The sequence below is a fragment of the Mustelus asterias genome, unplaced genomic scaffold, assembly GCF_964213995.1.
Source record: "Mustelus asterias unplaced genomic scaffold, sMusAst1.hap1.1 HAP1_SCAFFOLD_113, whole genome shotgun sequence".
NCBI classification, from domain to species: Eukaryota; Metazoa; Chordata; class Chondrichthyes; order Carcharhiniformes; family Triakidae; genus Mustelus; species Mustelus asterias.
This window is the reverse complement of record NW_027590154.1, coordinates 706,591-722,928: the sequence shown is the minus strand read 5'-3', so window position 1 is coordinate 722,928 and position 16,338 is coordinate 706,591. Positions and strand designations below refer to the sequence as shown.

Genomic DNA, 16,338 nt, shown 5'->3' with positions numbered 1-16,338 from the left:
CTCTGAGATGTCATGAACATTTTCCCTTAAATCTGCTCTGGAAATGTATTTAACAGAAGATCAACAATTAAATATGTTGCATCAAATAATTGGGAAAAATCCACTGGGGGCATTCATTTCTCAATTAATTCTGTTCTGGAACGTTCTGCCTGAAAGGGGATGGAAGCAGATTCAGATGCATCTTTCCGATGGGCAGCTCTTTCAAATGTGTGACCACAACCCCATAAGGCAGCGGTATATTGACAGGAGAAAGGCTGATGTCCAAATACTCGAGAATAACAAGGAAGTTGTGATGAACCAGAATAAAACATTGGTTCAGCCTCAACTGGAGCATTGTGGCCAACTCCGGATAGATCGCTATAGGAAGGATGTGAAGATATTGTAGAGGATGCAGAAAAGATTCATGGGACTGGTTCCAGGGATGAGAAACTTCAGTTATGAGGGTAGATTGGCAAAGCTGGGGCTGATCTCCATAGAGAAGAGGAGATTCGATAGAAATATTCAAAATCAAGAGGGATTTGGACAGAGTAGATCGGAAGAAACTATTCTGATTGGCAAAAAGGTTAAGAAGCAGAGGACACAGATTAAAGGTGATTTGTGAAATAAGCAATGGTGATTTGAGGAAATCCCGTTTCCAGAGTGAGTGGTGAGAACCCGGCGTGCACTGACCCAGTGTGGGGAGGAGGAAGGTTCAAACAAGATTTCAAAACACAACTCAATAATTATCTGGAGAGAAAAAAAATGTTCAGGATTACGAGAGAAAGACTGTGCACTGACTGAGGGAGAGGCCAGGAGTGACCGAGGGAGAGGCCGGGGAGGGATCGAGGGAAAGGCCGTGCACTGACCGAGGGAAAGGCCAAGGAGGGACCGAGGGCGAGGCCAGGGAGTGACCGAGGGAGAGGCCGTGCAGTGACCGAGGGAGAGGCCAGGGAGGGACTGAGGGAGAGGACAGGAGTGACCGAGGGAAAGGCCGGGGAGGGATCGAGGGAAAGGCCGTGCACTGACCGAGGGAGAGGCCAGGGAGGGACTGAGGGAGAGGACAGGAGTGACCGAGGGAAAGGCCGGGGAGGGATCGAGGGAAAGGCCGTGCACTGACCGAGGGAGAGGCCAGGGAGGGACTGAGGGCGAGGCTGTGCAGTGACCGAGAGAGAGGCCGGGGAGGGATCGAGGGAAAGGCCGTGCAGTGACCGAGGGAGAGGCCGGGAGTGACTGAGGGAGAGGCTGTGCACTGACCGAGGGAGAGGCCGGGAGTGACCGAGGGAAAGGTCGGGGAACAATGAGGGAGAGGCTGGGGCGTGGGACTGGCTGTGTCACTCTCTCAGAAAGCTGGTGTGGGTGTGAACACGATGGGCTGAAAGACCTCTTTGTTTGCTGTCATCGTTCTCTAATTGTAGTGAAGGCTCTGAGGAAAAGGGACTAACTGGCAGCTCCTTCAGAGATGATCCTGACCCTGCAATGCAGCTGTACATTGACAGGACACAGTCACAGTGGTCATGCTGAGTATATCCCTCATCAAGGAGACCACTGTGGAATTCTGCAGCCTCTCTATTTAAATAAAATGCTGATTTTCTATTCTTCCCAACAATGCAGACAATCTTTTTCCCCAAATTATACTTTATCATTCCCACGTTCCCATCTACTTACCCTATAGTGTGATGTATTTTCAGGCTGTGTAACTGGTTAAAGCTCTTTCCACACTCAGTTCACTGGAACACTCTCACTCGGGTGTGTGTGTGTCTCGGTGCTTTTGCAGTCACAATTATATCTGAAATCTTATCCCATGGACAGAATAGATGTAACATTGCTCCTTCCACATTCAAAGGTCAGTGATGTTCAGGGCTTTTACGGGGTTTCTTTCAGAGACAAAGTATTGCCAAATCTTTAGTTAATACAAAGACTTGTGACACAGCATCCTGGTGAAAGGCATTTTTATTGACCAACACTTGTTGGGAGAAAGGCCAGCCAGGCAGTCCGACAACGCTTTCTGAAGTTACATTACATTCATCTGTATTATTATCCATTTTCCAAGTTCACTTTTCCTGCCCAGGGTTAATCCCCGCTGGATATGAACTAGTCATCATCAGTACAAATCAATCATGGTTAACAAATGTCATATACTTTAGCCAAGCATATTCTTCCCCCTGGTAGCATGGGAATTCATTGGTTCGTTGAATCTGGAAGCTCCCGACCCTTGTCGCCTATCAACCCTCTATACACAAATCATAAAGTTCAAAGTTACCGTTCCCACCGTCTCTCAGTTTCTCACTGTCTGGTGAGGCATCCCTTTAGCAATAACAATGAATAACTCTATTCATGCTTAGGTTTGAGAGCTTGTACTTTCCATGACTAAGAGCTGATAAGAACGGTGCTCCGTGACTGTATTGTTCTAAAAGAATGTGGCCCGTCTAACTCAGCTTTCTTCCCATTATGCCTGGGGTCAGCCTGCATTTTGGTCAAAGTGTATAAATCATAAAGTACATCTGAAATACATTTTAAATCCAAAATACATGTTTAAATCCTCTAACTATATGTGTTTCTATGCAGGTAGTGCCTCTGCAAAAAATATGAGGCAGTCTGTCATTCTTATCCTAAATTAAACCACTCAATTCTATTAGTCTTTATTGTTATTTTGAATACCAGATTAGTTAACATTCTCTAACATATTTTGAAATTATTTAACAAGGTCCAAATGAATCAAATAACTGTTAGATCTCAGAGTGATGTTTGGTTTGAATTTCTCATCTGCAAATCCTTCACTTTAATCCCTGGTACAAAATTCAGAACAGACAATTCTACTTACATTTATCCTGTTTCCCCAAAGCTGTAGATTCCCATCTCACACTCCCAGGAAAGCTGTTCTCGAAGGGATTCCATGGGTAATGGGTATTCCACCCGAAATACAAACATTGGAACTGTGACCCAACAGAAATCTTTAAAATTACTAAGGGTTCAATAATCCGAAAGTGATTCCAAGAGAATCCTCTTTACCAGCGAGTGGTGAGAATGTGGAACTCACCACCACAGCGAGTGGTTGAGGTGAACAGCATGAATACATTGAAGGGGAAGCTGGATACATACATGAGGGAGAGAGGAATAGAAGGATATGCTGATGGGGGAGATGAAGAGGGGTGGGTGGAGGCTCATGAGGAGCATAAATACTGACACAGACCAATGAGCTGACTGGCCCGGCCCTGTGCTGTAGACTCAATGGAACAGAGACAAATATATTTATCTGAGATCAACCTGTCAAGGTAGAAAGATGCAGAATCTATCAAATAAATTCAGGCCAGATTAAGGATCACGGCTGTTGTGATCTAAATTAAAACAGTGCGGAGCAGCCACAGCATCTCAGTTACAACAAATATTCATCTTCTGAAAGCCCTTGTGTGGTCGGTGACAATGTGTGTCTGTGAAAGCTGGACTATCAATAAGAGTGACGAGGCTCCAATAAAAGTGTTTGAAATGAAAGGACTCGGACGGATATTCCGTGTGTCACGGATGGCAAAATGTGTGAATGAGTGGGTGCTGGAGAAAGCTGGTGTTCACAGGAACCTGTCTGAGGCACTGACATCCAGGAAGCTCACCTATTTTGGACATGTGTTGTGAATAGAGAGGGAGTGTTTGGAAAAAGAGGTAATGTGAGACAGAACACCTGGAAAATGTGTCCAAGGAAGGCCCGAGATGGGTGGATAATATCAGAATGTGGACCGGCCTCTCGATGGGACAGGCAGTGAGAGCATCTGAGAAATCAGTGGAGAAAGACTGTTCAGAGTGCGGCCAACCCTCAGAACGAGGACGGATGAAAGACAAGACACCTGTAGTGGTAGGAAAAAGACTATTTATTATCAAGTATAAAATTAATGTATTCTGTAGAAACTAGGAGCAGGCCATTCGAGTCTGCTCCACCATTCAATATGATCATGGCTGATCCTCGATCTCAATGCCATATTCTCCCCACACCGCTTGAAGCCATTAAAATCTAAAATAAAATCTATCTCTTCCTTGAACATATTCAGTGATTGGGATTCCACAGCCTTCTGTGGTAGACAATTCTATAAGTTCACTGTCCTTTGAGTTAAGAATTTTTTCCTCATCTCAGTCTCATCTGACATCTGCTTTTGTGGATAATTTCCATGGAAATGTGCCCTCGCTCAAAGGGAACCAGCCACTGGAATGAAAATTGAGAGACCAGTCAGTCCAGCAGCAAGAAACCCTCTGACCCTCCCACTTCACCAACTGTCAGAATGAACATGCTTCAGTCCTGGATATGATTAACAGCAGCAATAACAGCAGAATACAACCCCAGTCATCACTTGTGAACTCGCTGGTGTCTCAGCAGGTGGGATGACTGAGTGAATCCCTTCCCACACACACAGCAGGTAAATGGTCTCTCCCCAGTATGAACTCGCTGATGTGTGAGCAGGTTCGATGACCGATTGAATCCCTTCCCACACACAGAGCAGGTAAATGGCTTCTCCCCGGTGTGAACCCGCTGGTGTGTCAGCAGGGTAGATAACTCACAGAATCCCATCTCACACGCCGAGCAGGTGAAAGGCCTCTCCCTGTCCCTGCTGTGAATTTGTTGGTTTCTTAGCAGGTTGGCTAACTGAGTGAATCCATTCCCATTGTTGGAGCAGGTGAATGGCCTCTCCCCAGTGTGAACTCGCTGGTGTGTCAGCAGGGTGGAGGAATCTCCGAATCCTTTCCCACACACGGAGCAGATGAATGGCCTCTCCCCGGTGTGAACTCGCTGATGTGCCAGCAGGTCAGATGAATCTCTAAATCCTTTCCCACACACTGAGCAGGTGAATGGTCTCTCCCCAGTGTGAACTCGATGGTGCCTCTGCAGACTGGATGACCGAGTGAATCGCTTCCCACAGTCAGAGCAGATGAATTGCCTCTCCTTGGTGTGAACTTGCTGGTGTACCAGCAGGGTGGATGAATCTCTGCATTTTTTCCCACACACTGAGCAGCTGAATGGTCTCATCCCTGTGTGAACTCGATGATGTCTCGCTAGGTTGGATGAAATACTGAATTTCTTCCCACACACAGAGCAGGTGAATGGCCTCTGTCCGGTATGAACTCGCTGGTGTGTAAGCAGGTCGGATGCATTAGTAAATCTCTTCCCACACTGAGAGCAGGTGAATGGTCTTTCGCCGGTGTGACTGCGTCGATGAATTTCCAACTCAGATGGGGACTTGAATCCCTTTCCACAATCCTCACATTTCCACGGTTTACCCATGGATTCGGTGTCTGTGTCTCGGTGCTTTTCCAGTCACAGGAATGGTAAAATGGGCGATGGTTTGCCCCATCCTATTAAATCGAGTGACTCTGTCAGATCTTGGTGTGAAGTCAGTTTGAGATTTCTTATGGCAAGTTCTTCCCTTTTAATATCCTGTAAAAGAAGTTTGCAAATGTCATCACTGTCAGTTCAGCTCAGAAATTCAGAACAACCAGTCACTGATGGGATACATTCTGTCACATGGAGAATTATGGATTGTAACATTGTCATTAAAACATGTGATACCAAAGCCACAGCAATGTGGTTGAATCTTAAGTGCCCACCAAGGGCAACTAGAGATGGGCAAGAAATGCTGGCAACCAGCGACATCCATGTCCCACAAATGAATACAAAAGTGATTGAGTGTAAATAATTTACATTTAAAAATGTCTTCTGTCAACGGTGTAAATGCTCATTTATAAATTTATATATGTATATCTATATATATATATTTACATATTTATAAATGCTCATTTTGTCATTGATTTCCTGAAGCTCCTGTTTTGAGTTTCAGACAGTTCTATGCCAAGTGTTTGAGATGATTAAAAGTCTTTCATCTTACTCTTTGCATATCGATATTCACTAAAGCTACACAGATTGATTTTCTTCTCATTATAAATATATTTTCAATACTTAAAAGGACAGTCTTTCAGCAACCCCCATTTTCCTTCTTTCTGGTTGATAATTAAGGGTCTGTACACTTGGCGTAATTTATGATTTTGTTCCTAATTTTATCGGTTTCCCCACCCGCCACGATCTCCACAACACAGCAAAAACAATCACTATTCACTCATTGGGATTGTCAATGGCGGGCTTTATACCCAGCATTCCCCGCGGTGCTGAAAGTCCCCTTTCCGCACTGCAGGAGAGTCGTGCGCAGGCCCAATGCTCATCCAGTTGGAGCATGCGCAGTATGAGTGATGTCTCCTGAGACAAAGACGTTTCTTTGGTTAACAGGCAGTCGGTAAGGATGCGGAAACCCGGAGTGAGTAACGGAGGCCATTCTGGTTGGGGAGAGTTTGTAAACACCGGGTGAATACTCTAACCCCCTTCACGAACCTGAAGGTGCCGCGTTTGCCGCTCCGGGTCTTTTTCCCGAAGCGAGGCCCCGGTTACTGGCCGCCATCTTGGTTCAAAGCAGAGGAGTGCGCATGCGTCCTCGTTCAGGTGAAGTAACAGAGTGGACGGGACTTCAGGGTCTCTGTTCCCAACTGGGTCCTAGTGCCCGGGGAACTATAGCTGAGTAAACAGATTTTAAACAGCTTCACCCACTCCCAGGCTGCAGCGAATGTTTGCAGCCTAAAGGAGTCCATGGGCCATGTTTACATTATATTATTATATTATAGCCCAAAGATGTGGATTGCCCATGTTAAATTGCCTCTGAGTGTCCCAAGATGTGCAGGTTAGATGGGAAATTGTGAGGTTACCAGGATAGGGTGAGGAAGAACACCTGGCTAAGATGCTCTGTCAGAGAGTTGGTGCATACTCAATGGGTCAAATGGCACATTCTGCACTGCAGGGATTCTATATTCAGTGTGAGATGTTGCAGCCCTGTATAGTTACCTGAAGGAGCTGCTCTGCAACCTTTGTTTACACTTTCGCCCCAATCTCCTAATCTTTGGCTGTGTGGGGGGAAGTTGGGGAGAACAAAGAAAAGTAGAGCACAGGAACAGGCCCTTTGGTCCTCCAAGTCCATGCCAATCATGATACCCTAATTTTAAAAAAACCTTCTGCCCTTGCTTGGTCTGTATCCCTCTGGGCAGCATGGTGGCACAGTGGTTAGCACTGCTGCCTTGGAGCTCCAGGGTCCCAGGTTTAATTCTGGCCTTGGGTCACTGTGTGGAGTTTGCACATTCTCTCCGTGGCTGTGTGGGTTTCCTCCGGGTGCTCCAGTTTCCTCCCACAGTCCAAAGATGTGCGGGTTAGGTTGATTGGCTATGTTAAATTGACCCGAGTGTCAGGAGAATTAGTAAGATAAATGTGTGCGGTCGCGGGAATTGGCCCTGGGTGGGATTTTTTAAAATTAATTTATGGGACATGGATGTCGCTGGCTGGCCAGCATTTATTGCCCATCCCTAGTTGCCCTTGTTCAGAGGGCAGTTGAGAGTCAACCACATTGCTGTGGCTCTGGAGTCACATGTAGGCCTGACCAGAAAAGGACGGCAGATTTCCTTCCCTAAAAGACATCAGTGAACCAGATGGATTTTTCCGACAGTCGACAATGGTTTCATGGTCATCAGTAGATTCTTAATTCCAGATATTTTTTGTTGAATTCAAATTCCACCACCTGCCGTGGCAGGATTTGAACGCGGGTCCCCAGAACATTAGCTGAGTTTCTGGATTAATAGTCGAGCGATAATTTCTAATTCCTCCCTATTCAAGTACCCATCCAGATTCCTGTTAAAGTTTGCTAATGTGCCTGCTTCCACCACCTATCTGGCAGCACGTTCCAGGCACCCACCACTCTGTGTGAAAAACTTCCACTGCACATCTCCCTTAAATATTCCCCTTCTCATCTTGAACCTGTGCCCCTTGTAATTGATAATTACACCCGAAGAAAAAAACCTCTGACTATCCACCCTGTCTATGCCTCTCATAATTTTGTAGACCTCTATCAGGTCTCCCGTCAGCCTCTGTCTTTCCCGCAAAAAATCCTATTCAACCTCTCCTCGCCAACATCCTCGAGACCAGGCAACATCGTGGTGAACCTTCTTTGCACTCTCTCCAAAGCTTCCAGGTCCTTCTGGTAGTATGGTGGCCAGGAATGCATGCAATACTCCAAATGCAGCTTAACCAAGATCAGAGTATCTTCTCCTGGACCTGCTCTTGGGCCAGATTCAAACAACAATTTGTTGAAGCTGAATGAGCAGTGTCCATAGCAATTGGGTGGATGTCGCATATCCTTACAGTCTCTCCTGGAGAGGGAGCATGTGGTGTCCACTGATGCACTTGCTACCTTCCACAACTGATGAGCATCGCAGGGTACAAAGTAACTTCAAGACACTGGAAACAACATTCTGGTTTAGTTAGGAAGCTAACCTTTCTTCTTGTTGGTACTTTGTTGCTGATCTTTTTCTTTTTTTAGTTTGTTTGGACCACATATTTGGGGAAACAAACAAGGGAAAAGAATATTCAATAGAAAATTAAATATCTGTTCTGAATTTCTGTCATGTTACAATGATAATTTTTGTAAACTCCTTTTACAGGGTATTAGAAGAGGAAGTTTTGCAAATGTGAAACTCAAACACAACATCACACAAAAATACAGCAAAATTGTTCCATTCATCAGAACCTGATTATCATCGACCTTTGAATGGGGAAGCAGAAATGCTTGTTTGTTTTGCAAACATCAGTGTGACTGGAAAAGCACCGAGACACACACACACCCAAGTGAGAGTGTTCCAGTGAACTGACTGTGGAAAGAGCTTTAACCAGTTACACAGCCTGAAAAAAAACATCACAACATTCACAGCCAGGAGAAATCATCACGTGTTCTGTGTGTGGATGAGGCTTTAACTGATCATCCAACCTGGAGATACACAAGGACACCAGCGCCATGGAGAAACAGTGGAAATGTGCGGATTGTGGGAAGGGGTTCAGTTACCCTTCCCAGCTTAAAAATCATCAACGCAGTCACACTGGGGAGAGACCATTCACCTGCTCCATGTGTGGGAAAGGATTCATTCAGTCATCCCACCTGCTTTCACACCAGCAAGTTCACCTTGATGAGAGGCTGTTAAACCGCTCGGACTGTGAAAGCAACTTTAAAAGCTCGGAGGACCTGGTCACGCACCAGGTTGTTCACACTGAGAGACAGTTCAGTTGCTCTCACTGTGGGAGGGGGTTCATACGATCACAGAACCTCATCGAACATGAACGCACTCACACTGGGGAGAGGCCATTCACCTGCTCTGTGTGTGGGAAGGGATTCACGCGATTATCCTACCTCACTACACACCGACTGGTTCACACTGATAACAGACCTCTCAAATGTACTGAATGTGAGAAGAGTTATAAAACCACAAGTGAATTGCTGATACACCAGCGAGTTCACACTGGGGAGAGGCCATTCACCTGCGCTGTGTGTGAGAAGGCATTTGCACGATCATCCCACCTCGCTAAACACCAACTGGTTCACACGGATAAAAGACTTTTCAAATGCTCTGAGTGTGAGAAGACTTACAGAACCACAACTGACCTGCTGACACACCAGCGAGTTCACAATGGGGAGAGGCCATTCAGATGTACAGTGTGTGGGACAGGATTCACTCTGTCATCCAGCCTCCAGAAACACCAGCGAGTTCACACTGGGAAGAGGTCGTTCACCTGCTCCACGTGTGGAAAAGGATTCATTCATTCAGCCAATCTTCTGACACACCAGCGAGTTCACACTGGGGAGAGGCCATTCCTTTGCTCTGACTGTGGGAAGACATTCATCCACTCATCCCACCTTTTGAGACACCAGAAAGTTCACAAATGACAGAAGGATTTGGATTCTGCTGTTATCTTTAAAAATTCATTTTACAGGACGTGAGGGTCGCTGACTGGGCCCAGCATTTATCGCCTATCCCTAATTCCCCTCCATTTCAGAGGCCATCTCAGAGTCAACCACATTGCTGTGGGGGCTCTGGAATCACATGTAGGCCAGACCAGGTAAGGGCGGCAGATTTCCTTCCCTGAAGGACATTCGTGAACCAGATGGGTTTTTCTGACAATTGTCATGGCCATCAGTTGACTTTTAATTCCAGATTAATCACATCCAAGCCTGAAACATGTTCAGCCTGAGAGCTGGAGTTTCTTCATGCTGATGTTAATAATCTCCATTACTTGCTGCAGTTTAGTATTCCGATGCGTGTCAAATGAACTAATATTATTTCAGACACACCGTCGTGTCCTTTATTTCTCCAGGATAAGAGGAGATTATTCGATATCCTGTTACTGGCTGCTCCATTTGTGAGTATTTTTTTTCTCCTTTCTCACTGTCTGGATCATTTCAGTTGCGGACCTTCAGCTATTCCCTTGGACCCAGACCTTCCACAACATCTCTCCTAACCTGGGGAATCAGTGAAGGTAGTGATAACACACTCGGCCTCAGTAAACACAAAACCCAGTCTTGATGTGCTGGACCCATCATTGAGAATAGGGATGTTTGTGAAGTCTCCTCTTCCTGTGGTTCCACTTTGGGCTGAAGTCAGTGAGGTCTCTGATCTGTGTTCTGTTTTTTATACCAGTAAAACAAATAAACTAATTAACAAGTGAAATCTCCTCAAAACATCATTGTAACAAAAAGACAGAACTTCAAAGAAAATGTATCAAAATTAATTAAAATGTTGTTTAATATAAACCAAAAGTAAATGGGCAGCACAGTGGTTAGCACTGCTGCCTCACAGCGCCAGGGACCTGGGTTCAGTTCTGGCCTTGGGTCACTGTCTGTGTGGAGTTTGCATGTTCTCCCTGTGTCTGCGTGGGTTTCCTCCGCGTGTTCTGGTTTCCTCCTACAGTCCGAAGATGTGCAGGTTAGGTTGATCGGCTGTGCTAAATTGACCCTAGTGTCAGGGGGATTAGGAGAGTAAATATGTGGGGTTACGGGAATAGGGCTTGAGTGGGATTGTGGTCGGTGCAGACTCGATGGGCCGAATGGCCTCATGCACTGTACGGATTCTATGATTCTGTGACATGAAACAGAATGAGGGTGAAAGGTAACTAATGAGACTAAAATGTCATTACTGGGGGGCCGGAATTGATGATGCAGCCCCGACCCCACAAGTGCCCACCAGTCATGGAAGGCTTGAAGTGGCAGTGGACACCACGTGCTCCCTTTCCAAGGCCACCCAGCCCGTGAATTTAACCACGGTACAGAGGCAGACATTTGGGTTGGTGGAACCCCCTCGAGCAGATCAGTGTTTGGGAAATGGATGTCTGTAGAACATGAGGGCAGGGTTACATTGTACAGGAAGAGAAACAGAAACCCAAACAGCACAAGAGGCTGGTTATTGATGATTCTTGTGAGCACTATTCCCAGGGTATTAGCAGGGGATGATTTACAGGGAGGGAACTTATAGCCAAACATCACATTGAGATCTAACAGAATCACTCGATCCATCAGGACCTGAATATCATTGACCTTTCAATGTGGAAGGAGAAATGTTTGTTTGTTCTGTCTGTGGGAAAAGATTTCATAGAAACCCGACAGTGCAGAAGGAGGCCATTCGGCCCATCGACTCTGCACCGACCACAATCCCACCCAGGCCCTACCCCCACATATTTACCCGCTAATCCCTCTAACCTACACATCTCAGGACTCTAAGGGACAATTTTTAGCATGACCAATCAACCTAACCCGCACATCTTTAGACTGAGGGAGGAAACCAGAGCACCCGGAGGAAACCCACGCAGACACGAGGAGAATGTGCAAACTCCACACAGACAGTGACCCAAGCCGGGAATCGAACCCAGGTCCCTGAAGCTGTGAAGCAGCAGTGCTAACCACTGTGCTACCGTGCCGCCCTATTTCAAATATCAGTGTGACTGGAAAAGCACCGAGACACAGACACACCCGAGTGAGAGTGTCCCAGTGAACGGAGTGTGGAAAGAGCTTTAACCGGTTACACAGCCTGAAAATACATCGCAGCATTCACAGCGAGGAGAGACTGTATACGTGTTGTGTGTGTGGATGAAGCTTTGACTGATCATCCAACCTGAAGAGACACAAGGACACCAGCACCATGGAGAAAGCATGGACATATGGGGATTGAGTGATGTGATTCATTTACCCGTTTCAACTGGGAAATGATCAATACGGTCACACTGAGGAGAGAACTTTCACCTTCTCCATGTGTGGAGATGGATTTACTCAGTTATCCAGTCTGTCGGCACACCAGCAAGTTCATTCGGGGAGAGGCTGTTCAGATGCTCCAGGTGAGGGAAGGAATTTGCTGACTCATCTGAGCTGCTGCCGTATGAGCAAGTTCACACTGAGGAGGGCGCATTCGCCTGCTCTGTGTGTGGGAAAGGGACTCACTCCATCATCCAACCGACTGAGACACCAGTGAGTTCACAAATGAGTGCAGGAGTTGGATTTGGCGAATGCTGCAGTTCGGATTGAACATGTGGGTTAATCCCGAGGTGTGTAAGAAATACGTCTCAGTCGCTCTCTTTAATGGTTCAGAGCTCCTAGACATGGAACAAAAGCTCCTCTACAATTGTATTTAGAGTCAGGAAGAACAACAGTGAATGCTGGAAACATGCTTTCAAATCAGAGATTGGTGTAAAGCTGGGATCTGTTCCTGACTGAGTGAAACGGCAGGTTTAAGTTTCCAGTCTGGAAAAAGTACAGATTTAAAATGTTAGTGTGAATTCCTGAATCTACCAATGTAAGGCAATGGAAACATCAAGTTACATTTCTGTCTGGAACCTTTAACCATCTCTCACCTTCCATTGGCTTCAATGTGATGGAAACTCACTGTTGAAATCTCTCAGCATTTGAAACATGTTTACAAATGATTGGAGGGTTTTTAGTTGAGATCTTTCTTCTGTCCACTTGAGGTATTAAATAACAGACTTTCTCCTGTGAATATCCAGCTGGAGTTTTGGGCCCTGATGTATTTCCTTGTTCATCTTGTTGACTCTAAATATTGAACCTTGTGGTTTCAAACACCAGATAATCAAATTCCCAACAACGGATTGTCTTTTACTGACTTTATTAACTGCACTGCAGAGTAATTCCTCACATGGTTCCAGTGCTCAACGAAGTACTGAAATGATAAAATTTATATGCATTTCAGAGCCTGTAACATAGGAATGGTGTATTGGTCTGTAACTTTAATTCAATGTTCCTTCTTTTAATATCATGTCCACCACTTTCCTGTTACCTGATCAATTTGTTTATTGTTATTACAGGATTGTCACATATTTCCATTGTTGTATCTTTAATTTTATGAATCTTTGACGTAAGTTACACAGCAGTTAAGTCTTTGGGCCGTGAATGTGTTTCTTGAATAAAATACCATTACATTTTTAAAATAGTCATTCGATCTGGAGAACAGAGATAATACAGTTGATTCAGAACTCTCTTCTCCTCAACTCTGATCTAAAAGGCTACGACTCTCATCAACTTTTACAGATGCACCATAGAAAGCATTCTTCCTGGTTATATCACAGCTTGGTATGGCTCCTGCTCTTCCCAAGACCGCAAGAAACCACAAAGAGTTGGGAATGTAGCCCAGTCCATCACGCAAACCAGCCTCCCATCCATTGACTCTGTCTACACTTCCCGCTGCCTCAGAAAAGCAGCCAGCATAATCAAGGACCCCACGCACCCTGAACATTCTCTCTTCCACCAGGAAAAAGATATAAAAGTCTGAGGTCATGGACCAACCGAGTCAAGAACAGCTTTTTCCCTGCTGCCATCAGACTTTTGAATGGTCCTATCACATATTAAGCTGATCTTTCTCTACACCCGAGCTATGACTGTAATATTACATTCTACATCTTCTTTCCGTCTCCCCTTTGTACTTTATGAACAGGATGTTTTGTCTGCATAGTTCACAAGAAACAATACTTTTCACTGTATCCCAATACATGTGACAATAAATCAAATCATTCCTTTCCCCCTATGTACTCTATGTACGGTATGCTTTGTCTGTATAGCGTTCAAGAAACAATACTAATACATGTGACTATAATAAATCACATCAAATTCAGTTTAAACCCGGTTTGCAGACATGACATTCCATTCACATACAGAAGGTGAGTGAGATCCTGTGAGACACACACTGAGCCCAGTAGCTGAAAGTGATTCACAAACTGTGTTTTGTGTTCATTGATCCCAGGAATGTTACCGAAACCTTCCCTGGATCTCGAGGCTGGGAGAGACACTCTGGTAGGTATGGGGAGCTGGGACTTGTCCATGAGAGTAACGGAAGGTTTGAGACTGAAATAATCTCGAGTTAGAAAGGAGAAAAGGTTCAGTCCTGGGTGTGATTCTCAGCAGCAACAGCAGAGTCCAGCTTTGTCGGTAAGATGTGAAGTTTCTGGTGTTTCAGCAGGCGGGATGTCCGAGTAAATCTCTTCTCACACACAGAGCAGGTGAGCAGCTTCTTCCTGGTGTGAACTCGCCGGTGTTTAACCAGGTCGAACGACTGAACAAATCCCTTCCCACACACACAGCAGGTGAAGGGCTTCTCTCCAGTGTGGATGCGTTCGTGTCTCTGGAGGCTGGAGGACTCAGGGAAACGCTTCCCACACACGGAGCAGATGAAGGCCTTCTCCCCGGTGTGAACAAGCTGGTGTTTCTGCACGTGGTGTAAACAAGTAAAGGCCCTCCCGCACACATGACAAATGTACGGCCTCTCCCCGGTGTGAACCCGCTCGTGTATCACAACATGGGACAAACGAGGGAAACTCTTCCCACACACGAAGCAGGTGAACGGCCTCTCCCTGGTGTGAACTCGCTTGTGTGTGCGCAGGGCGGATGACTGAGTGAATCTCTTCCCACACACAGAGCAAGAGAATGGCCTCTCCCCAATGTGAATCCGCTTGTGCATCACAAGGTGCGTTGAACGAGTGAATCCCCTCCCACACTCGGAGCAGGTGAACGGCCTTTCTCCGGTGTGAATTCGTTGGTGAATCACAAGGTGAGATGAGCGAGTGTATCCATTCCCACACTCGGAGCAGGTGAATGGTTTCTCCCCCGTGTGAACAAGTTTGTGCCTCAGAAGATGGAATGAATAATTGAATCTCTTCCCACACACAGAGCACGGGAACGGCCTCTCCCCACTGTGAGTGCATTGGTGTCTCAGGAGACTATTGTTCGTTTTAAAGGTCTTCTCACACTCTGAGCATTTAAAACTTCTCTCATCAGAATGAATGAGCTGGTGCTCAGTGCAGTGGGAGGACTGAGTGAATCTCTTCCCACACTGGGAGCAGCTGAATGGCCTGTCCTTGGTGTGAACTTGTTGGTGCTCAGTGAGATGCACTGAGTCGCTGAATGACTCCCCACAGTGAGAGCAGCTGAACGGTCTCTCGTGTGTGTGAAGGAGCTGGTGCTCTGCAAGGCGAGAGGACTGGCTGAACCTCTTCCCGCAGTGGGAGCAACTGAACGGTCTCTCGTCAGTGTGAAGGAGCTGGTGTTGGACCTGTTCCTCAGGCGTCTCAACGCTGTCCCCAGAGTCAGAGCTTTGAAGAGGGTCCTCATCAATGTGATCGAGTTGGTGAGCCAGCAGGTTGGACGAACACATGAACTTCTTTCCACACACGGAGCAGATGAACGGACTCTCACTATGGCGAGTTCGCTGTCGTGTCAGCATGTTTACCAACTGTATCAATCCCTTCCCACAGGAAGAGCAGGTTTACAGACTCTCACCAGCTTCCTGCTGAGACAGTCAATTAAGTCCCTTCAGGTGTACAAATCTTCACATCCTGATGAATTGACTTTCCAATTGTGACACAAAGTTTGGTTTGTTTTTCCTGACTGCAAATCCTCCTCTTCCATTACCCTGCAAAATAATTTCACAAAGAATTACATAGACGATATAATACACAAACAGGCCATTCGGGCAATCTAGTCTGTACAGAGTTTCTACTCCACACGAGTCTCCTCCCATTCTGCTAACCTCATCTCAGCCTTTCAGCTTCTCTTTTCTCTCATTCTCATCTAGTTTCCTTTTGAAAAAATCTAAGTTATCTGTCTCAACTGCTTCCAGTCAGTTCCACATTTTAACAACTGTTTGTGAAAAGAAATGTCTCCTGTTTTCCTGTTAGATTTATTAGTCTGGATTGTGCACTGTGAAGATGTGGTGCAGTGGGGAGTGACCCTTCTTCTGAGTCAGAAGCTCTGGTTTCCAGTCCCACTCAGAGTACATGGCCGAGGAAGGTGTGTTCATAATGTGGCCAAACTGTAAATCATTCATAGAATCACTACAGTGCAGAAAGAGGCCATTCGGCCCATCGTGTCTGCACCGACCACAATCCCGCCCTTGCCCTATCCCCAGGCATTGACCCAGACTAGTCCCCCTGATACTAAAGGGCAATTTAGCATGGCCAATGCACCTAACTTG

The 16,338-nt window shown here is 46.0% G+C and overlaps 3 protein-coding genes across 3 annotated transcripts in view; 1 reads left to right on the top strand and 2 right to left on the bottom strand.

Annotated features, from left to right (window-relative positions):
- The window catches only part of LOC144484515 (uncharacterized), a 225,139-nt gene that overhangs the window by 177,102 nt on the left and 31,699 nt on the right, over positions 1 to 16,338 (bottom strand). The window lies entirely within an intron of this gene.
- On the top strand, positions 3,400 to 9,840 carry LOC144484501 (uncharacterized). The gene is made up of 2 exons (XM_078203021.1): positions 3,400 to 3,597; positions 9,207 to 9,840. Exons 1-2 carry the CDS (start codon positions 3,400 to 3,402, stop codon positions 9,759 to 9,761), a joined length of 753 nt encoding a protein of 250 aa, XP_078059147.1. The 3' UTR covers positions 9,762 to 9,840.
- Positions 14,040 to 15,588, bottom strand: LOC144484509 (uncharacterized). Its single transcript, XM_078203029.1, has one exon. The coding sequence runs from the start codon at positions 15,586 to 15,588 to the stop codon at positions 14,248 to 14,250; it is 1,341 nt and encodes a 446-aa protein (XP_078059155.1). The 3' UTR covers positions 14,040 to 14,247.

Bases quoted from the DNA above. Each gene is read 5' to 3' on its own strand.
- LOC144484501 (XM_078203021.1), top strand. From the start codon at position 3,400: ATGTGTGTCTGTGAAAGCTGGACTATCAATAAGAGTGACGAGGCTCCA. The intron at 3,598-9,206 runs GTGTTGTGAATA...GTGTGTGGGAAG, and splicing joins AGCTCACCTATTTTGGACAT to GGATTCACGCGATTATCCTA.
- LOC144484509 (XM_078203029.1), bottom strand. From the start codon at position 15,588: ATGCTGACACGACAGCGAACTCGCCATAGTGAGAGTCCGTTCATCTGC.